This window comes from Colletotrichum fructicola, assembly GCF_000319635.2.
Source record: "Colletotrichum fructicola Nara gc5 chromosome Unknown KSG_Nara_v1_contig11, whole genome shotgun sequence".
In the NCBI taxonomy this organism is placed as follows: domain Eukaryota; kingdom Fungi; phylum Ascomycota; class Sordariomycetes; order Glomerellales; family Glomerellaceae; genus Colletotrichum; species Colletotrichum fructicola.
Genome location: NW_027094061.1, coordinates 19326 through 44823, shown reverse-complemented (window position 1 = coordinate 44823; position 25498 = coordinate 19326). Strand labels below are relative to the sequence as shown.

At 51.7% G+C, this 25498-nt stretch overlaps 7 protein-coding genes across 7 annotated transcripts; 3 read left to right on the top strand and 4 right to left on the bottom strand.

Annotated features, from left to right (window-relative positions):
• Positions 1-1509: 1509 nt before the first annotated feature.
• CGGC5_v016512 (uncharacterized protein) lies at positions 1510-4042 on the bottom strand (the record flags this gene model as incomplete). Its single annotated transcript, XM_032037080.2, has 7 exons — positions 1510-1808; positions 1861-1989; positions 2057-2231; positions 2281-2696; positions 2859-3024; positions 3077-3122; positions 3693-4042. The coding sequence occupies 7 exons, from the start codon at positions 4040-4042 to the stop codon at positions 1510-1512; spliced, it is 1581 nt and encodes a 526-aa protein (XP_031884039.2).
• Positions 4043-5111: 1069 nt separating this feature from the next.
• Positions 5112-5383, bottom strand: CGGC5_v016511 (uncharacterized protein; the record flags this gene model as incomplete). The annotated part of the gene is made up of 2 exons (XM_066153535.1): positions 5112-5155; positions 5212-5383. The coding sequence occupies 2 exons, from the start codon at positions 5381-5383 to the stop codon at positions 5112-5114; spliced, it is 216 nt and encodes a 71-aa protein (XP_066006799.1).
• Positions 5384-8679: 3296 nt separating this feature from the next.
• CGGC5_v016510 (uncharacterized protein) lies at positions 8680-10542 on the top strand (the record flags this gene model as incomplete). Its single annotated transcript, XM_032037079.2, has 2 exons — positions 8680-9184; positions 9275-10542. 2 exons carry the CDS (start codon positions 8680-8682, stop codon positions 10540-10542), a joined length of 1773 nt encoding a protein of 590 aa, XP_031884041.2.
• A 1268-nt stretch (positions 10543-11810) lies between these two features.
• On the top strand, positions 11811-16061 carry RECQL3-2 (ATP-dependent DNA helicase Q-like 3; the record flags this gene model as incomplete). Its single annotated transcript, XM_032037078.1, has 1 exon — positions 11811-16061. The coding sequence occupies one exon, from the start codon at positions 11811-11813 to the stop codon at positions 16059-16061; it is 4251 nt and encodes a 1416-aa protein (XP_031884033.1).
• A 55-nt stretch (positions 16062-16116) lies between these two features.
• On the bottom strand, positions 16117-17229 carry CGGC5_v016508 (uncharacterized protein; the record flags this gene model as incomplete). Its single annotated transcript, XM_032037077.1, has 1 exon — positions 16117-17229. The coding sequence occupies one exon, from the start codon at positions 17227-17229 to the stop codon at positions 16117-16119; it is 1113 nt and encodes a 370-aa protein (XP_031884035.1).
• A 442-nt stretch (positions 17230-17671) lies between these two features.
• CGGC5_v016507 (uncharacterized protein) lies at positions 17672-18771 on the bottom strand (the record flags this gene model as incomplete). The annotated part of the gene is made up of 2 exons (XM_066153534.1): positions 17672-18694; positions 18748-18771. 2 exons carry the CDS (start codon positions 18769-18771, stop codon positions 17672-17674), a joined length of 1047 nt encoding a protein of 348 aa, XP_066006768.1.
• A 1122-nt stretch (positions 18772-19893) lies between these two features.
• On the top strand, positions 19894-24423 carry CGGC5_v016506 (Heterokaryon incompatibility protein 6, OR allele; the record flags this gene model as incomplete). Its single annotated transcript, XM_032037075.1, has 1 exon — positions 19894-24423. The coding sequence occupies one exon, from the start codon at positions 19894-19896 to the stop codon at positions 24421-24423; it is 4530 nt and encodes a 1509-aa protein (XP_031883930.1).
• Positions 24424-25498: the final 1075 nt, after the last annotated feature.

Genomic DNA, 25498 nt, shown 5'->3' with positions numbered 1-25498 from the left:
CTGAGCCTGGCTCAAGGTCAGACTTCCATAGCTCTTCAGCAATCAACTTAGTATTCATCCTCACGGATACTCTCAGCTTACCTTCACTGCGACTTACTTGTTGAGCCTAAGACTGATCACCTTAGCCTCTGAAGACCGATCTACTACAGCCTACCACCTACGACCCAGACCACGACCAAGTGTACTGTTATTACGTCTCAATCCCCAGCTTCTGTTAGCAGACCCTACTGTCGGATAGCTGACCGTAACAAGTAGATATTATAGGGCTATATAGTGACGCTCTAGTATAGCTAGCTCTTAATAAATATAGACCAACCTGAGTTTCAAGGGCGTGAAGGCGCTGACTGGGCTGATTGGATCTGGGGTGGTTAGTGGTCGTAACGCAGGACTTAAAAGGCTGCGACTGCTAAGCAACCCAACTCCTCAACTTGCTGTTGTCTTTTCCACGAGATTATCAATCTTGTCTTCCATCCGTTTCAGGGTATTAGCTAATTCTGAAATTATAATGACTTTCCTATACGACAGGGTTTTCATGAGAAATATTCTAAGCAGAAAGGCCAATACTGTCGGATCTCACTTGGATGCAATACTCTCCACATAGGCATACTCTAATCCTAGTCTCTTGTATTGATCACAAGAAGGCTTCGCTTCGTTGCATCTGGTCTTCCTCTCACGACACGAAGCACAAGCCTTCAAACGTCAGATGAGATCCTCGATAACTGAAACACAAGGAAGGGTTTACGTTAAGTGCGAGGCGTCTGACAGGTTTGTTGAGGGATCGTTCTGTGGCCTCATGGTTGCTCATCATTGCAGTAATGCTGAGATAGATGATGGAGAAGAAGGAAATGTGATCAAGCAAGTTCCGCTTCCAATTCCGAGCCCCTCTGGCTTTAAAGCCGGTTGGTCAGCTTGCCAAGGCTTGGAGTACGACCCGTTATTGCCGCAGTCTGCGGCACATGCGGGGCAACGTAACAGGTCCAGAAGCGGAAAAGGAAGTCATGGAAGGCGTGTCTCGACTCGTCGTACTTAATCAGGAGAACAATGGGACAAATAGCAAAATCAAGATACTAAGGCCAATAGGGACGATCACAACTACGACAACAATGGCGGAGATGATAGTTTCAATCCGCTCCAGCCCACTTCCAGGACTACTCGGGTTTCAGTCGCCCCCGGCACAGTAGTGACGTTCTCATATTCCAAGCACATCATCTTAGTCGTTGATAACAAGACGCAAGGATCGCGCCGCCTTGGTGACACCCGAAGCCCATGTATCGTTCTTCGCTTTTATTTGGAAATTATCCAAAAGTTTTCTTTCTTGATCTTCTTATTGCAAGCCTTCCACCTGGTTCTAGATTTCTCCATAACATTCTACGTTTGTGAGTACCTCCAAATCAGTTGATTATATCGATTCTGTTCACAGACCATGGGACCAAAGTGTTTCGTTTAAAAGCAGTCGATCCTTAGTCAAGCCCTTTCCATGCCTAAGACTTTAATAAACACCTCTGCCCATTATACTCCACCACAAGTCGTCAGGCTCCCAGATACTGAACCGCCATTTTGGGGAGTTTCGGTTGCCCTCCAGAGAAACCGCAGTCCGCCCTCGACCCAAGCTGCCCCCATGCGTCCATACACTACCCAAAATAGAGGCCAAATGCTCATTTGAGCGAGAATCAAAAGGAAGTTGATCGCACCTTGCCGATGCGTGTCAAACGTCAGTTGGCCAACGGCGCTGCCAGCCCCTGCAACGCAAATCATCCCGGCTGCTTCGGACCAGGTTGACGCTTTGTGAACGGCAATAGTCCAAATAACTACAAAACCGTTAGATCGACGTGAAGTAGAACTTGGGAACGGTTTCAATACATGGTAGCACCATCTCAGTAACGCTCATTAGAACTTGGAATAAGAGGTAATGATTCGTCGGCGTTGAATTGAAATCGAGAAAAAGGAGAATGCACCCTGAAAGAGTCGAGCAAGCGACCATGACATAGTCTGTCAACCGTTGTAAGTAGAAGAACTTGTAGTTTTAATGATGATGGCTGCCGAAGAGGATACTCACAAGTGACGGAGGGGATTCTGTAGATTACCAGGCCGAGTGCGGATGCGATGAGAACGATCACAACGTTGTCGATGACATTGTCGCGATCAGTCTTGCTCCAGACCCCGGTGTATGACTTGGACAAGACACCAGCTGCGAAAACAAGTGCACCGCGAGAAAGCATGGTGAATAAGCGCTATGGGAGACTCAGCAGTTGATATCCATGATGACAGACATTGACGTACATGTTTAGCGGGCCAATGACTGTTCATACCCAGCGTAAACTTGCCCATGGCTGCTCGAAGTGAGAGGAAAGACTTCTGGTCCGTGGGCAGCCACGATATTTCCATTGGCTGGCCAAATATACCCGAAAACCCTTTGGTTTCTCTGTCGCATCCGCGCAACACGCAAGCGAAGGTGTTGGACATCGTAAGTGCGCCTTCAACCCCCAGGAACCTTGAGACGATCTTCAATGGCACCACCATGAGCGTCAATCTTGGGCATAAGATGGCCCAAAGTAGAAATCGGAGTATCATCTCTTCCGGAGTGTACCATGAGAGGATGGCCATGATCAGAAGTAAGGCTAGGCAACTGTCAAAAATTCCGTGAAATGAATGACATCTGGGGTCGTCTGTTGCCTTCTCGAGAATGTTCAAGAGGACTGTCACTTTCGTTAGCAAATATTCCACCAGGAATGATTTGTGATGAACGTTTTCTGAAAACATGGTATTGGAAAGAGAAAGAGAAAGAAGAAGCAACAGGAGTATAGGACCCGTGGGATATGATAAATAAAAAAAAGACTGAAGGATCATTCGGTCCATACATTTGGAGCTCAGGATATACGGGAGCATTTCGAAGGGTCGAGTCATATACGACACTATCATCCACGCTGGTATTTGACCAGCAATGGCAGCCAACCAGTAACAAGATGTTGTGGATGGTTGTGAGTCGCTTTTTGATTTGGAATGTTCGAAAACATTAAGTCCAGCCTGAAAAGTATTAGGAGAGTTCACAGAACAACGCAGTTGGTGGAAGTCATACCAAACAGATACCCAGGAACACGAATTCCATCGCCCACCACGAAAGCCTATTGAATCGAATATTTGAATGGAGAACGCCTGCTGTTATTGGCTGCGAGGCTAGCGATAGCCTGACCCCGTTTAACTTGGGCGTTCCCCTCAGAATCCTTGAATCACGTCTGAGGACCTCTTCTCGATGAAACGTCTGGGTTCCGTGGTTGTAAGAACAGAGAAGAGCCCTGTGTCTCCCGCGTTCCTTCCCAAGCAGAAACATAGCTATTGGAGGAGTGCTGCTGCGAAAGCGAGTTATTGTCATCAGATGCATGTCCAGAAGAGTAAAAGAGTGCATTTCTTTGCCAGAGAAGGATTGCATCTGACATCCATCTTGATTGGACAGGGGAGTGCTGTCAGTAAGGTTACCGTGATTGAAGCCCCAGAGATGTTTCTCGAGAGTGCTAACGTCAACGAAGCCCTCGATACCAACGAGTCGAGGCTTGACCGGGTGCCTGGTACGGGTTCGTGTTCTAAGGAGCATTATGGGCGCAATCAGAGCGAATATTGCAGTGATAGGCAAGAATGTTGCGAGGTTCGACAAGACGGATGTTGAAAAGACAGCACCAATTGGGGCTGATACGCACCACATGAGTGCCACGTCGAAGAAATGCGAGTATCCACCCTTATCGTTTGCTTCGAAGTATGGTTCGGGGTCCAAACTGTCCCAGTGAATAGGCAATCCATGTGCCTTGTCCAGGATAATTGTATCCCCAGGGGCGACTTCGCGAACAATACTGAGCGGAGAAATATCACAGAGCTTGGTACCCCAGCGATCTCCAGTTCCAAACCACTGCGCTCCTGGTTGAGGCGCAAGGCAAATCAAGCGTCCCAGGAAGCCTCCCCCATCGTTGGAAAGACAAAGCTTGGCGAAAGCCTGGAATCCAGTATCATGCCTATCGATCTGGGGTCGTTGGCAAATAGGAAATAGGCCCATCGTGGCGTAGGCTATGTCGCCAGGACTGAACTGGTCTGTGTGGCGACGCGAGAAACATTCGAGAGCTACCTGGATTAGGTTGACAGGAGTGAGAGTGGCGGTCCCTTCGAAATGGCTCACGAGCTCGTTCACTTCCGCGGCGTCATCCCATGCCCTTTCTGCAAAATTTCGCTTGGCCATCATCAGTCTTGGCCCAGAGTCATCTCCAAGGACATAAAGTTGAATTCTGTACTCGGAGGGACACAGCAGAAGCTCAGGCAAAGTCCACAATCGCGAACCCCATTGCCGTAACCAAGGTGTTATTCTGTCGTGGCTATACGGTGGCGGCGACCTTCCCTCAAGAGCAGCAGCTACCATATCCGAGGCTGTAGGTCCTATGGCGATAATCATTGAATGGGCTGCTCGAACAATGTCGCAGATCCGATAAACCTCCCCACTACTACTGGATGACCTATTAGTTCCGTCGTCGTTTCGTATACACTCGAAATCGAGCCAGAATGCCTGTTTGTCTGCTTTTCTGGCTGCCTCTATTCCCCATCTTATCAGTGTCTCTCGGTCTGCCCGAGCGACCTTCTTGTTCGCGTGTCGAGTAGCCTCGTCTTCGCAAGGGTAGTTATCGATCTCTTCTTCTGTTGCCACGCTGAACTGTATCCGTGTATAGGATACAAAGATGAATTCTAAGTCGACATGGTCTCCATGGCGGTTAAGATAGTCGGAGACTTTGATTGTGGCGTAATGCATCCTCTTGAAATCCTGCACGACGCAGAGATACCTCGGCCGAGGGGAAGATAGCTCATCACCTCTGTTTCGATCGACTACAAAGATGCCACTGGGTGTATTGATATGCGAAGCAACCCTCGACCAGGCAGATTGGGAGTTTGGTAACGCATTTCTAAATCTGTGGCCATTTACGCGAGAGCCATTGGTCGGCGTGATTACGGATATGTCGTTATCGGAGGGGGAACCGAGGCGTACTCCTTGGCTTCGAGGAGACGCATCTGATGTCGGATAGCTGAGATGACGCTCGGCAAAGGTGCCGTATAGTGATTGCAGGTTTTCAAGTTTGTTATTAGCAGAGTGGCGAAATAGTCCCAAGTTTTCCGACCAAAGCACCTGGAAGGATACACATTAGCGCAAGAGGCTTGCTGAGAACATGCGAAAAGGCGTACCAGTAGGCACAGAAGAGGCCAAGCGATTATCAATTTGAGAGCTGTGAGAGAAAGAGACGCGAAGTCTGCACGATATTCGTGGGTCCCTGGGACGAACAGAGATGATCCAATCCAGTAAGAAACTCGAAGTAGGGGCGGCAATCGTGCAGGTGGCCTTCCTGTGCAGACCCATCTCTCTCTTTGGCTCAGGGTATCGGTTTCATGGAGACTCTGTGTTACAAACGGAACTTGACGCCATGGCGCATTTGGTTGATGAAAATATTCGACCAGTGCGCGACGCCAATAATTGAGAGTCGGAACAAACACCCACCTCTGATATTGATTCATCTGATATTGATTCATCTGAAATGAATTCATCTGATATGGATTCACTTTGTGCAGCGGCTTGCGAAAACCTGACGATGGATGACAGACAGTTCAATCTTCTGGAAATTCGCGGATGGTATCGATGTTTAAGTTATTTGGACATCAGAATGCGGCGGTACTCTTACTGGAATCGCTGCGCCTTTAATCATCCCACCATGATTCAGGCAACCAATCCAAATATTTCGTTTATAGCAATTTGATGGGTGAGATGTTATTCACTTACTTTTAGTGGTAAGTATGTCTCATCTACTCAGCCACACAGACACGTCGACAAGGCACTAAGAAAGGCGGTAAAGATGAACCAGGCAGACGCACGCTGCGGATGTGGCTCAGCGGTTCGAAGATGGAGTACGATACAGTCGCACAAACGACTAGAAGAAGTAATCCAAACAGTGTGCAATCTACCAGCGCAAATGAACAGCTGAGATTTGTCTCGTTGCATAACGACTGGATGCAATGGCGCAACATACGAACTATCATACAATTGGGCAGGTCGTGAAGTGTTATTGAGGCAATAATGTAGGCAGCTGGATGAGAAAACTGGTTGTGAGCTATCTTCACAAGGCGTGATTTAATAGAAACATGTCCAGGAGGCCTTGGCGAAACGCCATGCCAGTGAAGTCTGTTGAGCAATGCCCGGGTTTGGAAAGTATGTGGCTGATTGTACGTATGTGTTTGTCTTTGATGCCTGAGACTTGATTGGACTCGGATTACCACCTCCAAGACATGCTGACGGACATGAAATAACCTCACCCCTCGATGGCGCAAAAGCCCTGATTAACTAAGCCGATTGAATCCGAGGTGCCTAGGCAGACTGTCGGAAGTTTCTCCGCAGGCCTGAGTTGGGACAATCTGCCAAGAACTACGTAGGTTCAACTCGGTTGCAACACGGACAGGCCCAAGAAGGCACAGCCCCTTATCATCAACGTGTTCAACACCTACGTTACGGTTCACAACTATCTCTTAGCGTTGCACCTGTGGTTAATAGGTGTGCGCGAGGAGATCGTGAGGGTGGATAACAGCTTTAATAATAAGATGCTGGACGACTATAAGAACCTAGTAGTAGATTTTATTATGCCTAACTCTCTGAAAATTAGGTATAAGATATAGTTTCTCTATCTAGCTAGTATTATTTAGAAGCCTAAACCTATAGATAAGGATCTCAAAGACTTTTTAAGGGAGGTTTATAAGCCTAGTAAGCTTAAGGAACCTAACTACTAATACATATATATCCTAGAACAGCCCTCTTAATTACTAGTATCAGACCGATCTAACAAGCCTAGGACCCTATAGGTTTACTTAATAGGGAACTAGTAAGTCACCCTCAGGTTATAGCTCTTCTAGTTAAGCCCTAAACCTCTATAACATAAGCTTATCAACTAATCCCTATCAGCATTATATCCTATATTGCAAAGGGTTGGTAGGAGCAATGTTGCAACTCGTACTTCCTTTCTCAAATGAGAATCCTCAGATGAGGAAGGAAGGTTTCTTGTTCATCTCAGCTACATCTACATGCCCTTTTATCTTCGACCCTGATATCCTATCCCTTGATATCCTATCCCTTGATGTCTTACTCAGTGCCGAACATAGCCGAGAGCATCCCATGTGACATGCCTAGCCTGTTACATCACTTCCCCCCTTTCTCAGCCGCTAGAACCATCGTCAGAGTCAGCCTGTTACAGTCCAGCACACTTGTATACCAGCGTTATGCGGCAACCGATAGGATAGCATAGGTAAGAACGTGGTCAGACCTACACCAGGACAGGCTCCCGTAATAGACATTCCTAACGAAAGATACCAGCTGTAGAGAGAGAGCATTCATCATATCTCTAATTCTATCTCTAGCCTCTTATCTATATCTAGCTGAAGATGATAAATGCGCACTCACAGCTCACCGGACCAGTCATTCAGCCTATCTACAAAGAGCGTAGATTTCTACTACCACTTATATGAGCACTAACCGACCACAAGAACGTCTTGAAAGAGCACAGTACATTAGAAGGGGAGAGGTTGCAGGCATATCTAGTCTGAGGGTTATCAATATGAATAGGTGTATAGTCATTACAGCAGGCACCGCCCTCCTTCCTAGCTTCTACCGTGATGCTTATTGGTATACGTACCATAAACTGGATTGTAGATTGGATGGTTCTGCGCCCTGAACACCGCACAACTATCCTGTAAGCCGCCGAGGAAATCTGGCGCATGTTATTAGATAATAACCAGGGTCAGCCTAGGCGCGGATGGGGATAGAGGTAAAGATATAAAGGGGTTGAAGGCGGATAATGGATGTGATGATGTTTTCTTCCCACGCCAAGCCGAGAACAAACGAGGTCAATAGATTCAGTTAGTAGGCCTATATCTAGGCGTCTCATAAGTATGTCTATTCACTTGAGTTTCCCCAAGCCTCGTCCACGCGAAAATCACTGCGTGTGGGATCTTCTAGGAAGGGAAAGATATTCCATATCATAGTGCCCCCCTCACCCAAAGCCCTCAAGGGCTTTCTTTCACAGCCACCTAGACCAGCGAATCCAGGCACCCAGGCCCCAGATTGCTTCTACCCCTTCCCCCATAGGCTACAGGTAATGATTGCCCAGCTTTAGCCACAACAACGTGATAAGGGTGGAGAAACCGAAGACGGAAGCAAATCCTAAACAGGAACAGTGATCACACACATTCCTGGGGTGGAACATGGGCTGAGTGCGCACAGGAAGGTAGACAGAAGGGAGGGGAGGGAGGGAGGGGCACACAACATTCCTAGGCAACTGGCACTAGCCCCATTGAAATTCCAACGGAAGGCCAGTTAAACGCCGCATCCAATGTGAGACTTCGAAGGGGGTATGGTAGAAGAGCGCAGCAGGCAACAATAACGAATTTCTACCAAGACATATTTCCCACGTATGAATAACACAGTCTACCCAACCCTAATACAGCTAACCCCAAACCGGCCCAGGTATGCAAGCCCGGCGAGAACACATCACAACGCCCTCCTCTTCCCATCCACCAACACATGAGGACCTCCCACCAACAGATGCACTGTCCACCTACGCTGCAGAGTATTCGCAAACCTCATTTTTGCCTGGCAGTCAGTAAACCACTCATACCATGACGAAACGCAAGCGCAGCGCTGAGGATACAACTCCTGCGCGCCATGGCCATAAGAGGCGAGCGTCCAACGACCCCTTCCAGGATCAAAAGTCAGTCCGGGAACTTGCGAAGCCTTACCTCCTAGCTACCGCAAGACTACATATCGATATCATGGACATAACGTGGAGTAAGGGCGTCAACCGTCGAATCGAACCCTCCCACGTGCGCGAACTCCGGGACGTGTTTATAAAGGGTGGCCTTGAGCGTAGTGCGCCCGAAAACCATATGTTCGTCCTATGTGACGCTGAGGATGTCCGCCGAGCCCTCGAGACCAGGCAAGACGACGAGGATGGCGGCGACGAAGGCGCCAGGGAACACCCGTTGCTCCGGTGGGCTGACGTTAATGGGACCAAGGTCGAGGTGATGGCAGGCCAGCACCGTCTCCACGCCCTCCGGGAATACATCAAAGCAACAGGTGCTGTAGAGTCGGACGCCTGGTGGACGTGCGAGCTATACGACAAAGGTGAGTTGCAGCACCCTCCCCGCGCGCACGTCAAGAAGTGAAGGCAGCACAAGCCTAAGAAGCCAGGACTGACCTGACGTATGATAACAGATAAGCTGCCCCCCGACCTCAACATGAGGCTACGCGTCAACCGCCGAGACCCAAGCCTGCCTGACAACCACGGACAGATCTGGAAGCAGCTTGTGTCAGTGGCGTCGGACACAGCCGGGCCCAGCACACATATCACCGTCAACCACAAGCTTGTGGTAGGACTACGGCTAAGCAGCGAGAAGGGCCTCCCCACCCGCCGGCTCGTCACGTTGTGGAACCACGAGCGGTGGCGGGACATGGCCACCCGCTGGTGCCAAACGCGCCTAGGCCTGGAGACCTTCAACATATCGACCTTTGAGTGGATGGCCAGCCTCCGTGTCGACGGCTACTGGTTTGCGACGCTCGAGGCGGTACTCGACACGCTCAACGCCCTCCCCCTTGACGTGACGCAGGACGTGGGGCTAGGCGACTGGAACATGCTGTCCACAGCCCTCCCCGCCAGCAACAGCAACGGGGAAGCTCGCGCCCAGGACGTTGTTGAGGCCGCCTTTTTCCCCACCGACGGCTGCAACAACACCAACAGCGCCCCTCAACGTACGGCAGGGCTCCTCAGGACACTGGACGACGAGGCCTATAAGAGGGTTTATACCGCCGTATCAGCAGCGCCCAACCTCTCATTCGTCGACCTCAAGCGCTTCCTACGTCCTAAGAGGCCGGAGACGGAGACCGCAGTCCGTGTACTGCACCATGTCGTTAGTTGGATCGATAGCAGAAGCGCGGCCGAACTCGCAGACGTGAACCCCAAGTCCAAGAACAAGCCCCTGCTGCTCGAGCATCTTCAGGCCGCCCTCGACAACCTCAGCGCATACAGGGACTCCACTGCCTATGCCGAGAACACGGCTGCACGGCTCCAGCGGCGTGTGCTTGATCTCGCGATACGTGACGCAGACGCCTTCCGGGCGCAGGAGGTGCAGACCCTGACCATAGAAAACGTCACCCTTGTCGACAAGGTCGACTACGGTGCCCGCTTCAGCCACGGTGGCTGGGCACGCGTCCTCTGCGTCGTCCGCGGCATCACGGACGCCGGTGATGCAGTGACGGACGTGCTAAGGCCTGAGTGGGGGATGCCGGCCGATGTCAACGGAGACCTCCGCTGGGTGCAGGCCTGCACACTCACAAACACCTTCTGCGCCACCCTCTTTAAGATGAGCAATCAGCCTGTCAAGAATGGCGACCCCAGACTCCTCGAGTTGCAGCGTAGGATTGAGGAGGTCCTCGTCTCCTTTACAGATCTTCCAGGGCTTCCCCTACCATACTGGCAACGATGAATGATACAATCATTCATCGAAACTGCCACCCAAAAAAGAGTGGGTCCGCGAAGACTGGGGGTAAGATTCATCGAAATCTTGCCGAGTATCATTCATCGAACTTTCCACGCCTAAGATGTCCGTATCATGGATGCACCTGAAGCTGACACTAAGTTACTCTTCTTGACTGAGTTTCTAGCCTGTAGAGAACGTCATTAAATTGATAAAGATTTAATTGAGACTTGGACGATTTCGAATTGCTGGTGATGACCCACTCAGCTAGAGCCAATTAACAACAGTTTCGTCGACCACCAACTTATGTAATCATTCCAGGGCGACACCATGATCCAGATAACATCAGCGTCAGCTTTTTTTAACCCAATTGAATCACCATATTCATAGACTTTGTTCCAACGGTAACCCATAGTAACCCAATACTTAGCATACTTTATCAAAAGGGTTAAATAAGACATTTTCGACGGTCTTCTGCCAGAAAATATGAACAACTTTCAACTTCGCTCATGATTGCACTCCAAGACTGGACGAGGCCATGGATCCATTTGTGATTCTTACTAACTTCTCGCTCGCGGTATGCAAAGAATGTCAATACGCAGTTGTTACAGACGAAGTCGCTTCGCATCTGAGAACGCGCCATCCGCTCTTAAAACCAGCAGAGAGGAACAGCATATACGCCCATATAACGGGAATCTACGGAATTATTCGAACTCAGGACCAATTCAGTAACATCCAGTATCCAGCCCCCACAACAGAGCCGATTCCCCATATCGCGCCGCCAGTCACGAACGGAATCCGATGCAATGCGTGCAGTTTCATATGCCAGCGGATTCAAACGATCCAAGCCCATTGCCGCAAGGAACATGGATGGGTTAATGCTCGAAAGAAAGGCGGCGATGTGAGAGGCCAGGCGAGCGAGGCCAGGAGCGTGCCGTAAACAGTCGGCGTGCAATGTCAGAGATTCTGCGCATCCCGGCGTGGCAAGCGATGGTTCGAGGTGGCCCGGGGACAGACAGCCGACGAGTCTCTGCAAACCGCTCCAAACAGAAGCCCAGTTCAGCAGGCGATGGACCGCGTCCGAGATCTCCGTAAAAGTCCAAGCAGCACGTGTGAAGACGAGCCACGAAGAGCTGATCCGCGTCACAAACGAAAGACTGGAGCCCAGCCCGTGGCTAGCCCGTGTAGGATGGGCGGTGCACTTAAAAGGGCTTAGTGCCCGCGCACTTTTCAACACAACGACTCCCATCAATGAAGATGAGGTCGTGCTTCAGGCGATGTGGGCTACAGTCGAGCGCGTGCTAGACCAGGCTCGAGCAACGTCTACGCCCAACACCGTCGGGCTAGCCGTGCTGTTCGAGGCGCAGCGTACAGAAGCGCACGTCAAGCCAAGGCGGCCGTTCGACAACCGCATGGAGGACGACACGTGGGCGAGATACAAGGGCGTGTGGCTATGTCTGCTGTGTGTCTGGTTCCGCACGCAGGAAATGGACGACGACAAGCGGCCGCCGTATAAACTGACGCCGTCACAGGCAGAAGCGTGGGACTTGTTCGGGCAGATGGCGGAAGCAGCCAGCACGGGTACGGGGGATCAAACGCAGGAGAAGCTGGAACGCGCAGCACTCGACATGCTCATCGGCATGCTGGACCACCAGCTGAAGGGCGGAGACTACAGCAGCGCTCTTCTCAGCGCTCTCGCGGTGATGGGGATTGCCGAGAATGGCGGCTGGGTCCAGATCACGGACTACACGACGAAGTACTCGGCCGTCATCAGGATAGCGCGCATGTTGGTGATCCATCTGGCATACACCGAGCGTAACGATGAGGTTGCCGAGCTGGAAAGGTCTCTGGGGAAAGATGAAGCAGAGGACGCAGCGCAGAGTTTATTCCAGCACACGCGGGCGAAAGTGCGGCGGTTCATGACGCGGACGACGGGCGACAAGGACGCAGAGCCGACACCGATGGACTGGATTCTCGAGACGCGGACGTACGGGATGCACATCCAATATAACACGGCAGCGGCTGGTGTCATCGACTGGGTCGGTGATCGCGTGTCATACAGACGGGTACGGTTCACGATGGGGCAGCTGTCGGACGCACTACGTGAGCTGGTCCGAGAGACGCGGGAGCTGCTCGCAGAGCTGACAGCGACGGAGGATTCGGCTTCGCCAGACGGACCCGAAACCGACGTCCGGTCACAACTGCCGGCCATCCCATGGCCGTCGATCGAAGACGACCACAGCGAGACAAAGCCCGGGTACTCGTTTCTCGCCGACGACCGCAACAGCTGGGTTTCTGCCGGGGACGGATGGCTGTTCACGCGGCTGGCGCGGTCACCCGCCGCCGCGGAACGGTGGGGACTGAGCAGCATGGGCAACGGTCACGGGGCGACAGACCGGCCATTCCGGCCGTCAACCGTGCAGGAGTTCGGGAGGACGTTCGAACGACTCCGCGAGAGACTGTGGATGCTTCTGCACATGCTCGGCGGGCAGCCGGCGCGGGCGAGCGAGCTTGCAGGTCTGCGAACGGTCAACACGGTCAACGGGGGCGTCCGCAACATCATGGTGCACGACAAAATGTTGTGCTTCATCACAGCGTACCACAAAGGATACCGGACGACCGGGCAGGCGAAGGTGATCCACCGATATCTTCCGAGGGAGGTCGGCGAGCTTATCATATGGTATCTTTGGCTCATCTTGCCGTTCTGGCAGGAGGTGCAGGGCATCATGAACGAGGCCAGCGGGTACAGCGCGTTTTTATGGGCGGACGACATCACTCGGCAGAGGGACTCGGAAGAAAGCAGCGCGGCGGCAGGATTAGAAGAGCAAAGTGACAATACCATGGATATCGGGGATGGCAACAACCACATTACAAATGCAGATGAGGCTGGTGATGAGAGCACAAGTGTGGGTGACTGGACGTGGAAGGATGAGCGAACATGGACGACGGACAGGGCGCGGCGGATCATGCAGTGGCACAGGTTTCTGGGCTTCGGCGCCAAGGATTCGGAGTCGAAATGGGGTTCCGCGGGCTGCAAGAGGAAAAAGACGGAGGCGTACGAAGGGCCACGGATGGAGGCGAGGCTCCGACGGTTCGAGAAACTGAGGAGGATGGACTTGGAGGGTCAGCTGCGGCAGATGACGGGGGACGACTCGGCGGGGTTCCGGGGAAACCAGAGAGAAGCGGTGGTCGCCATCGCCAGCGGGCACACGCCGATCGTGCAGGTGATGGGGACGGGCGGCGGCAAGAGCGTGTCGTTCATGCTGCCGGCATTCTGCTCGCCAGACGGAGTGACAGTGGTCGTGACGCCGCTGGTGGCGCTGCGGACGGATCTGCACAGGCGATGCGTCAAGGCGGGGATCACTTCGCACGTGTGGCAGAGCCGGAAGAACAACCAGGCGGCGTCCATCATCCTCGTCACGCCCGAGTCGGCCGTCACAATGGGGTTCAGAGACTTCATCGCGCGGCTGGAAGGGAGGCAGGCGCTGGACCGCGTCATAGTGGACGAGTGCCACGTCGTGCTCGAAGGATCACGGAGCTTCCGGCCGCGGCTCAGAGAGCTCGGAGAGGCGATTCGCGAGTTCGGCGTACAGACGATATGCTTGACAGCGACGCTCGCGCCAACGGACGAAGCAGCTTTCTTTCACGCGATGCGACTGGAGGCTTTTAGGGTTAGCATGTTCCGAACAGCAACGACGCGCAAGAATATACGATACTCCGTCGTCGCGGCGAGCGAGAGGCCCAGTGTGGAGGGCGTCGGTGGCGCAGAACAAGACGAAGATGACGCGGAGCTGGAGAAACTCGACGCGGTCGAGGCCAAGGTATGCCAAGTAGCAGTCCAGTGGGTGAATGACCTTCTGGCCAGCGGCGGGCGAGGTAAGGCGGTTGTGTACGCCACGTCGATCGAGCGGGTGGAGCGTCTGGGGTCAGCGCTGGGGTGCGCCACATTCTTCAGCGACGTCGACTCGACAGAGGGCAAGGCGGCCCGGCTCGAGGCGTGGCGTCGAAGCAACGGAGCGGAGGGCGTCGTAGTGGCGACGAACGCGCTGGGACTGGGTATCGATATCCCGGACGTGCGGCTCGTGATCCACGCCGACATGCCAACGGGACTCCGGCGATTCGTGCAGGAGAGCGGGCGGGCGGGTCGCGACGGGCAGCCGAGCGCATCAGTCGTCGTGTGCCGCAGCGGTAACAGCAGCGGTCTGCAATGGGAGGCGGCGGTAGAAGAGTATCTCGCCGGCGACGAGTGCAGGCGGATCATTCTCGACCGAGTGATGGATGGGAGAAGCAACCGGAATGGTTGCGAGGATGACGAAGAAGTATGCGACGTCTGCCGCGGGGACGGAAACGGGCCGGGGTCGGGGTCAGGGTCAGGGTCAAGCCGCGGCAGCGAGGGCTTGGCAGCAGAAGACAGTGACGGAGGCAGGGCGGAGTTCCACACGCTGGACAGGCATGCGAAGCTGGACCAATGGAGGGCCAGGACGGCGAAGATGGGCGAGGCTGGCGAGATAGAAGCGTTTCTCGCGCAGCTTGACCGGCGACGCGGGAGGTGCGCGTTGTGTTTCGGGGCAAGGGACGACGACAGGCATGAGTTCCCCAGATGCCCGAGGAAGGCGGAAACGGAGTGGAAACGGGCGCAGCAAGGTATGAGGACCGCCGAGCGGGAGATGTTCGGCAGGAGGCGTCTCGAGCGGTTCTCCGGCTGCTTCGACTGCGGGCTTCCGCAGGAGTTTTGTGAGCGGTGGGAAGGCAACGCCAGCAATCTATTCCAAATGGCCCAGAGTACCGTATCGAAAGAGATCGAGCTGGATCACAAGAACTGTCAGTTCAACGGCTGTATCGGAGCGATCGACGGTACCCTCATTGCTGCCCACGTTGCCGCCGCCAGTCAGAAAAGATTCTTTAACCGCAAGGGCTTCGTATCGCAGAACGTCTTCGCTGCTGTCACTTTTGACGGCCTCTTCTCATACGTACTCGCAGGCGCAGAGGGATCCATGAACGACGCGACGCTCATCCGGCATGCTCAGAGCCGCTCTTTCGACGTACCCCTCGGCCGATATTATCTTGCGGATGCTGGGTTTGCCTGCGAGAGAGGGATAGTCACGCCTTTCCCTGGCGAGAGGTATCATCTCAACGAAACAGCTGGCGCGTGGCTGCGGCCGACGACGGCAAAAGAGCTATATAATATGTGGCACGCGCGGATGCGGGGTATTGTCGAGAAGGTCTTCAGCCGCCTCAAAAGACGGTGGAAGATCACCAGGTCGTCGCCGCCAGAGTACAGCTTCGCCGATCAAATTCGAATCGTATACGCCGTCACCGCTCTGTATAACTATCAGTTGTTGTTGGAGATAGAGGACGATGTGTTGTCAGAGGATCAGATCGATATACTGAGGCAGGCGGCAGAGAGGGCAGATCGTACTGTTGCTGACTTTGACGGGAAGGTCGTGAGGCACAACGCAGCTGTGTGGACTTGGCAGGAGAGGCAGCAATTTGTGGAGGCTCTAGAGGAGGAGGAGAACGAACAGTAGACTTCCGCAATAATCCAGTATTGATTTTTTTTGGTTAACTAATATAATTATCTAATTAGAGACCCTCTTCGTCGTCTGGGATATCAAACCCAGCCTCTCGCAAAAACTCCTCCTTGCTACTGACGCTCTGAATACTGAGCCAAGCCACCGCCTCCAACGTATCTTTGGCAAAAAAACGAGCAACTCTAGCAACGACGCGATTGCCTACCCGGGCCGAAAATATCTCCTGAAAATCCTTGATCGCAGCAGATATATCGTCAGAGCCAACGCTACGTTGTGCTGTCGATGGAAATGGTCTGTTCGCCAGCGCCGTCATGCCATTTTCGATACTTGCGCCGAGGGATATGAAGGCGTCGACGCGAGGATCTGCCTTCGATTTTTTTGCCCGCGGCAAGCCTTGGAGGAGATCGTTTGCTGCCTCAGTTGCGGCGGGATTTAGATCAGGGTCGAGGTCAGCAAGGGCGTCCCTTCTCCTCCTTCTATATTGACTCTGTGATAGCTGATCTTCCTCTTCAGAAGCATGATTATTGTCGAGATCGTTGGCATCGTCGGCCTCAGTGATATATGCGCCGGTCGCCGTCTCGTTGGGCCACAGTTGATCCATCTCGTCCATATACAGGAAGCCCTTCGATTTCACCCAGCCCATATTTTTATATAACGCAACGAACTCCTTCCACGCATCTTCAGTTGTTGAGACAATACCGCTGGCGTTGTTGTATCCGACGCCCGACTTCAGAAGACCCCGCACCTTGCGATATTCACTCAGAAGCGATCGGTACTTGTTGAACAGAGCCGTGGCGGTGAAGCGCACGCCAGGGAAGGCCTCCTGGAGTTGCGGCAGAATATTCGCCATCCCTGCCTTCACGATAGGTGCCCTCATATTGATGAGTACTCCATCTCTAACCTGTTCTGTACAGAGCAATACGTATCGCAAGAGATACTCCTTCTTCCACGAGAAGCGTTGATTCGACGGCAGCGGCGTAGTTGACAGTATCGAGGCTGGTATGGAGGCTACTGGCGGCGATGGAAACGTCTGGGGCAGCGGCGGTACTACATTATTATCATCGACGGCGGTAGCCAGCTGTGAGAGATCCTCGAAGTCATCGTCGTCGTTACTACTCGAGTCACCAAGTACTTCGATTGAATCGGCAACGGGCTCGGCAGACATGGTGAGGATGATGAATTGCTTCACTTGTGAGGGGTTCTATATCTACAGAGGCACAGTTTAGTATATCATATTTGCTGTATTTGAGGACCCTGATGATGGCAGACGCCTCGTTGACGCCTTCGAGAGATCATGAGGGCGGTGAAGGGCAAGTTCCGTGGTACAAATGAGAAGACATTAGGTTTTCGCTTATTTTATACTGCAGAGAGATGTATCGATATTCAATATCCAATATTCAATATCAGGGTGCCGATCAGGGCCTAAGCAATACAACCAACTTTATCCCACATTCATTATGCTGCTATTGGCCATACTGATGATCTGTCAAATGTACTGTGGTTGCAGTTTTGTATCTCACTCGCTTGTCTGTCTCACTCGCTTATCAACAACGTTAGTGGAAATAGATTAGAGCCTGAAGCGCGTCTGTGCTAGCCGAGTGTTGCTGCTACATAACCACCGGTCCTTCCTCAGTAGTATCCGTTGAGGCAGATTTTGAAATCATACCCATTCTGACGGCCCATTTGTCGCTACCAGTCTCTTTGATGAGCTCATTTGCAAGATCTAGTCGCCTGCGATACTCGCGGCTTGGACCAACGACCTCAAGGATATGTCCATGCATCATTAGCTTCTCCGTGGCCGAGTTAGTGACTGCCAGAAGACCGACAGACCCTCCCAATAATGCCAATATCAGGATTTGGCCGAATCGTGTCGCGTTACTGACCATAGCTGCAGCAAGATATACTGCCAAGGTTGCAACGGCAGTAACCCAATTTTCCACGGTGTGTTGATCTCGAAGCCATTGGCCAGAAGTCACGGCTTTCAAATGATCAACCTTGCCTTTAATCCTTACCCAGCGGTCTTGACTAAGCAAAATCAGGAGGTCTCCGTCAACGCCAGGTTCGGATGCGCCAAACCAGCCTGGTACAGCTCTCCGGCGAATTACGACAACGTTGCAGAGACGAGAGGCCATGAGCATCAGAATCACTCCTAGAGCCCACCAGTCGTGTGAAAGGCCTAAGAGAATGGTTACGGCGATTGCCCACGATACTGCCGCTCCGTAGGCTAACGCAGAGACCAACGTTGTGTTTGAGCTTGAGAATAGCAAAGACCCAAATCTGATGGGCCAGGCCTTGGAATCGTCGATTTGAGAAACCCTTAGATTAGTGAGCCGCCCAGTTCGGCCCACCTGTTGCAAATAGTATACTGTTGCTGGATTTTCGACTCGAAAGACGTAGCCTGAAGTGAGAGCGCCGCAGGCGGGATACTCGCCCCCATTGAGACTCGTTGAATCTTGTTGCATGTGCATCCCGGGACAGAGAATAAAAGAATCCAATAGGGACGATGTTCCTGTTAAAGCTGTTCGCTTTTGAACGGTGGTGAGGTCGGCAAGAGCGACAAGACCCGCGGCATCAAGGGACATTTCTGGTGTTCCAGGGGTTATTGATGCCCCTAAAGATCGCTGCAGGGCCTAAATCGTTTGTGAGAAAGATTTCGAACAGATCACCCGCAGGAATTGCCTACCTTGATGTTGAATGGAAGATGCATGGCGGTTTACTGCTCAACTTGGTCCGGGCGGCCAACAGCACGTTTGATCAGTAATTATGATGTGAAAACAAAGTCTGATCCACAACAAGAAGTAGAAAAGCATAAGTTGGATTAGAAGACATACAGCCAAGTGACAAATGCATTTGACTGGTGGAGAGAAGAGGAAGAGACATATGCTATCTTGGCTGTAAAGCTCTAAGGTAGATAGATTAAAGATCTCCAAAGGTCAGAGAATATGAGAACGTTGCCGAAGTTGACAGTCGGGGCCGTAGCTATGCATCACGCCAGTCCATCTCTCTTGCCTGAAGCGGGAACCAGGGGCAAGCCCGACGGTCTTGAGGCCTCCTGTGACATTCGTCTAATCCAGCCAACGTGCGCTCGACTCAGTGGTCCTGCATTTTACAAAATCCAAAGTCAGTGGTCCGCTGACGGACGCTGCGACCCAACAGCCTGATGTGGAGAAATCAAAGAAGTTGTGTAACAACACGGGTGTGATATTGCTTACTGCAGTTGATATTGTGGCGCAGGAAGGCCTTGGCTAACGTTATCTGGTCCAACATCATTGAAGGTGTCTTGCAACCGATAAGGGGATCAGCCGTTGTGGGTTCAAAGTGACGCATTTCGCCGATTCCAGCAATGTAATGATACACACAGCCTTGCCGGCTCCAAATCATGACGTGATAACATGCTAACCGCCGAATGTTTATTGGTCACTGGACCGGCCGATGGTGGTCAGAAATTACGAAGTCGACTGATGTGTGCAGCGCCAATTTCAATAATGCTTGACATGCATTATTTATTGGGCTTGGCAAAGCAGGCTGCGAGAATGTACACGGAAAAGCCGTGCCGGGTCTATGATCACCATTCTATCATTGAACACTTCTTTCCAAACTATCAAATCAGGTGGTATGAGCAATGAAGATACCCGCAAGCTTGAAATGCAGTTCCCATACAATCGAGAATTAGCCGCGAACGGGGAGCCCTCGAATCGATTTCTTTCTATCATCTATTTTTCGTTGAACCTTTCGTCAGTGCCTGTATCCCAAGTGTAGGCAAATTGTTTCGTGTACCTTGCTTTTTCTTTACAGCAGGGGCAGCGCAAGCCTCCACGACACTACCACCATGTACGGCGCAGTCATGAGACAACGAAGACGAGAACGAGAATCCAACAGACCCTCGTTCCAGCCCAACTCATACACAATTCCCAAACTTTCTCTGAAAGCCAAGGAAAGACTGAATCATTACGGATTTCGAGAGCCAGGTCACAAGTCGGTAGAAGACCGGATCAAGAAGCTGAGCGCCAAAATTAGCTCCCTTGGTGAGATCGAAGAACGATTGAGGGCAGAAAAAGAGAATCTCTCGAGTCATGCTCAGAAGGATGCGACAGATGCGAAAACAACGCGAAGCAGCTTGCGAGGTGATCTGAACAAGATGGACTTTTCTCTGCAAGCGCTTGGAAGGGGGGTCTTGAAACAATTCGACGAAACCCGATTGGAGCTGACCCAGAAGTTGGAAAGACTTGAAGAACTCGAACGTATTCCGAAGGAAACCGGATTTCTCGGCGGCACTAACAATGATCATGATGACAGGGAGAAGAAATTCAGACTACAGAAGGGTCGACTGACTGAGAGGTTGAATGGTTTGAACGCTGAACTCGAGATTTTGAAGGAGAAAGGCCCTAGAAGATATCCCTGGTGGGAAAATTCTCGGTATTCTTCGGAGTCGAATGAGAGCGAGCAGTCGGACGTTGAAAGTATGCACTCTGATACCAAAGTTACAAGGAAGAGTGGCGTCTCAGGCGTCTCGTCACGGAGTACGACAAAGACTGGAAATCGAAGTACAGGCAAGAGAGACATGGCCGAACACCAGGACAACGAGCCACAGAAAGCTCTTCCAGTTGAGCAAGCCGCTCAATCCGACGTTAAGGAGCACCAGGAAACCGAAACACAGAAACCTATTGCAGTCGAGGAAACCGCGCAATTCGACGCTAAGGAGTACCAGGACCTTGAGTCACAGAAACCACCTTCAGTCGAGGAAACCGCTCAATCCGACGCTAAGGAGCACCTGGACCTTGAGTCACAGAAATCACCCTCAGCCCAGCAAACCGCTCAATCCGATGCTCAGGATGAACGTGCAGACGAACCTGAGCCTGATGACGTATCAAGCGACCTCCAGCGACAGGAGGTTGAAGGCAATGACGAAGGATTCCCAGAGAATTACAACTCTGGATCAGAAGACGATTACCTGAGAGAGGACATAGCCATTAGAACCAAGAAATATGAGATTCGGCGATGCGAACTCAAGATATCGAGTCTTGCTGATAAATTGAAGAACTATCACGAGATGCGACAGAAAAAGGCGGAGAGGAGCAAGGAAGCAGAAGACCTGCTCTCTGAGGATGAGCAGGAAAGAGAAGGGGGTCACAAAACAACACTAAGGGAGCGAGACGAACAGGAACTCGAAGAATTCAATGCCCAAGGGCATAGGGACAAGGCTCTGCGCAAATTACACAAAAAGGTCTTGAGATTAAGATTCCAACAACGGGAGCAAATTTCGGCTGGACGCGCACATTGGACGGACAGAGAACATTTGTTGTACGATGACATCAACTTCCGGTACAGGGTCCGTGGTTCTAGGTTTCCATATGGGTCAGATACAGAAACTGGCGAGACAGACGACGATGACGACGAAGACAAGAAGAACGTGCATCACTTTCTGGAGTTACTGGACAAGCTTATCAGTGACGCACTGACGCTTGAGACACACATTCAGAAGATTTTGAGGATTGGTTCGAAGTTTGACGACCTGGTCCATTTGAAGGGCGTCCTTGATATGGAAAGAAAGCTGGAACGCCACTGGCTCGAGGATATAAGCCTACTCCATCGACTAGGATCATCAACTACAGGACATGGTCATCATTTTGATGGGTCCCCTGTTCCTAAGACAATCTACGAAGAACTAGGAAACCTAGAGAGAGGGGATCTCAGGGTGTTGGTTCTCATTCCGGCGCCAGAGCCTTACTACCCTCTGATCTGCACTTTGGAAAGATGGTCCCCAGACAGCCAACGTGGGAAATCATATGCAGCTTTGTCCTATTTCTGGGGTTCAGAGGCGTGTAATGGTCGGGTATATCTCATATCTCGTGACGACGTTCCGAGCTCGAAGGATGCAGATGCTTGGGGCGTTGCTGCCAGGAAGGCCACTCAAATTCGCATCCGCAACAATCTTTTTCGCGCCCTTCTTCGACTCCGAAGGCACAGTCCAGATACCGAAAAGGTTGCTCTCTGGGTCGATTTCATGTGCATCAACCAGAATAACCCCAAAGAGAAGACCGATCAACTAGGGAGAATGGTTAATATCTACAGGAATGCGAGAAACGTGTGCATCTGGCTTGGGGAGAGCGATGTTGACGGGCGGAGTGACAAGGCTATGGACTTCATCTCCGCCATCATGGATTTTGCGATTCTTGAGCAGCATGCGCGTGACCCAGGGCAGGCCGCGATGTGGTATGCTCTCGGAGAGTTGATGCGCGACCGATGGTTTTCGCGAAGATGGGTCGTACAAGAGATCGCCCTGGCCCAGGACGCGACGGTTCACTGTGGGGCCCGGATCGTGCGGTGGTCTGACTTTGCAGACGCAGCCTCGGTTCTTGTGTCCAACCAAGAAGCGATCAAGTCGCTATTTGACATCTCCAAGTGGCGAGAGGGTCGCTTGACTCTCGGCAACGTCGACTCGTTTGGTGCATCTATCCTATTGGAGGCAACAAATAAATTGTTCCGGCGAAGGCTAGGAGGCGAGATCAAGCGACCAATCAAAAAGATTGAATCTCTGGTCACTTCGCTCAAGACATTCGATACGGGTGATCCTCGAGATCTGGTCTACAGTGTTGTGGGCATCGCCAGCGACACTTCCAATGACTTATGGGAGCCCGATCCATATGCCAAACCCAACCCAAGACTCAAACTGGAGGTGAACTACGAAAAGTCACAGGTTGATGTATACAAAGACTTTACCAAGTTCTGTGTCGGCTCCTCCAAGTCATTGGACATCATTTGCCGTCCGTGGGCCATGCCGCTGAAAGACAAGTCAGGAAACATCACGCATGTGCCGTCATGGATTCCTCTTCTATCAAAGTCCGAGTTTGGACTTCCAGAGGAGGTTTATAGCGGCCGCAAGAATGGAGAAGGCTTGGTTGGGCCAGTGGGGTCTCCGAATTACCGTGCTTCTGGAAAGACCCGATGCTGTGCAAGATTTGAGGCATCTGACCCAATCCCAACAAGAGACTGGCCACGAGTTGGTTCTCGAAGGCGTAGATTAAGCATGACCAGCGACAAAAGGGGTCTTCCAGGATTTCTTTATGCCACCGGTTTCAGGTTGGCCGAGATACGCAAAGTTTCGGCACGAAACACGGGCGGCGTTGTCCTTCGCGAGTCACTAGAGATGGGAGGTTGGCAAGGGTTCAAGCAAAACCCTGACAAAGTACCTGACGAAATCTGGCGGACTTTGGTTGCTGACCGTGATCATGATGGTCAGGTACCTCCCTCCTGGTACCAGAGAGCCTGTCTTCGGTGTCTTGAGATAGCCGATACATTCAACAATGGAGATCTGAACATCGGCGAGCTCTTGCAGGGCCCATCTGAGATGTTGCGTAAATATCTCACTCGCGTCCGCAATGTTACGTGGAATAGGCGCTTTTTTTCGGCTCAGGCTGTTACCGATAGCCACTCAATTAGAGAAGCGAATGAGCGAACAAGACAAGGAAAATACACGCCGAAAGAGTGGCACAGGTCCAAGCCGGCGTCCACTGCGAATTCAATCAACGTGGAGCCGGTAGACCTTGAGCGAGCGCAGATGACAGAAAGACCGACCGATAACGATGGCTATGAGGACACTGAAGACACAGTGGAGGTAGGAGGTGAGAGAGAAGGAAGCAAAGTAGAAGGAAATGAAGTAAAGTTGAGCGAGCACGATCAAATAGAAGGGGAGAATGTCGCAAAAGATCCGTGGGAAAACGAAGATGTCAATGACGAACCCATTGAGAGAAGTTTGGGTGTCATTCATGCGGAGGGACATAACGGTGACGCCGTGGTGGCTGAAAAAAGACTTGAAGATCTTGAGTATGATCAACCCGCGGTCACAAAGGATCTACCTCAAGATGACTACGCAGACGACGCAACCTACCGAGGGGCCAGGAGATCTCATGCACCAGATGGAGACGATACCCAAAGTCGGCAAGAGCCAGACCAGAAGAAGAATGAAATGGACAGAGACGCAGAAAGATATGAAGGAAAATATTCAAATAACGAAAGAGAAGAGATACTACGGGAGGAAGAAGTCCATGCTCCGGATCATGATGTGAGTCCTCCATTCCCGGAGTATGTCATATCAGGGGAATCAGAGGATCCAGAGCAGGAAGAAGAGGGATGCCTAGGAAAGATGTTCGGAATCTGTCCACCTGAGACACAGGAGAGAGATTTGATCTGCATTCTTTACGGATGCTCCGTTCCGGTAGTTCTGAGGAGGGAAGGTTATTCCACGAAATTCATAGGCGAGGCATACGTCCACGGAAAGATGGATGGAGAGGCAGTTGAAGATTTCCAAGATTTTCGAGGGAAAGGTGTTTGGCAGATAGAGGAGTTTGCTATTCGGTAGTATTTTGTGAACTGAATTGATGTTTTCCCTTGAGAACGTTGATAACCTAAGATCTCCTTCACGGATATTTCCTCGATGAGTGAGTTCTACCGATTGGATATGGGCTTTGCTGCACCTTTCTCCCCAATCAACTGATTCACATGCAACCGCATTTATGAGCAAATATGCTCTTTCACCTGAGAGAAGCTGGTGTCTTTGAGGAAAATTCAACCCGACCTCCATGATATTGGACCAGCCCTGGCCATAGAGTAAAACCCCCCGTGACTTGAGATGAAACGCGGAACAGCCGGGCCCAACCCCTGACATCACGTCCACGATGAACTTACTACTCAGTTATTCCATGCCGGAACGCGTCGAGATACGGCCGTCCGTGTACAGCCATTGGCCCGACCCGTCCAGAGCCCCACCCGTCACCCCCTGCCCGACTCGGAAATCTCGACGCGTTCCGAAATAGAACCCTGACCCTAACCCTAACCCTGCCATTACGTGGGCGATGGCTTGAAGTCAAAGCCGTTGTGGCCACCACCAGAATTGAAAGTGGGGCCAGGGAGAGGGGGGGTCAAAGCCGGCACGTAGAGGGGGTACAAAGCCGTAGAGATTCCCCAGAGTAAAATAGACAAAAGTGGCATGCAATTGAAGCCACAAACCGGGTCATTACGGGAATCCAGTTTTCAGTGTTTTGTTTCGCCATTTGAGTCCAGAAATAGGGAAATAGGGTAGTAGATATTTTTGTGATGTCGTCCCGATCCCCGCATTAACCAGCCAATCACATAACAGGGCCACCAGCCAGGCCAGAAAGCCCGACCGAGCGATGGAACGTAAGCAGGGAGGAAAGTAGATCAAGGAGAAAGTATATGGAATTAAGGGGCAGGAAGGTGAGTTTATAAAGAGAGGACAGGAGGAATCAGTCATAAACAGTAGATAGAAGAAAGTAACCAATACATATAGCCAAAGATGGAGCCATTCGTTCACGACACGCAGTATTCCATTTTGATATGCACATTGTGCAAGTATGCAGTAGTAGCCAACGAAGTCACAGCACATTTACGCAATCACCATCGGTCAATCGCCGCCA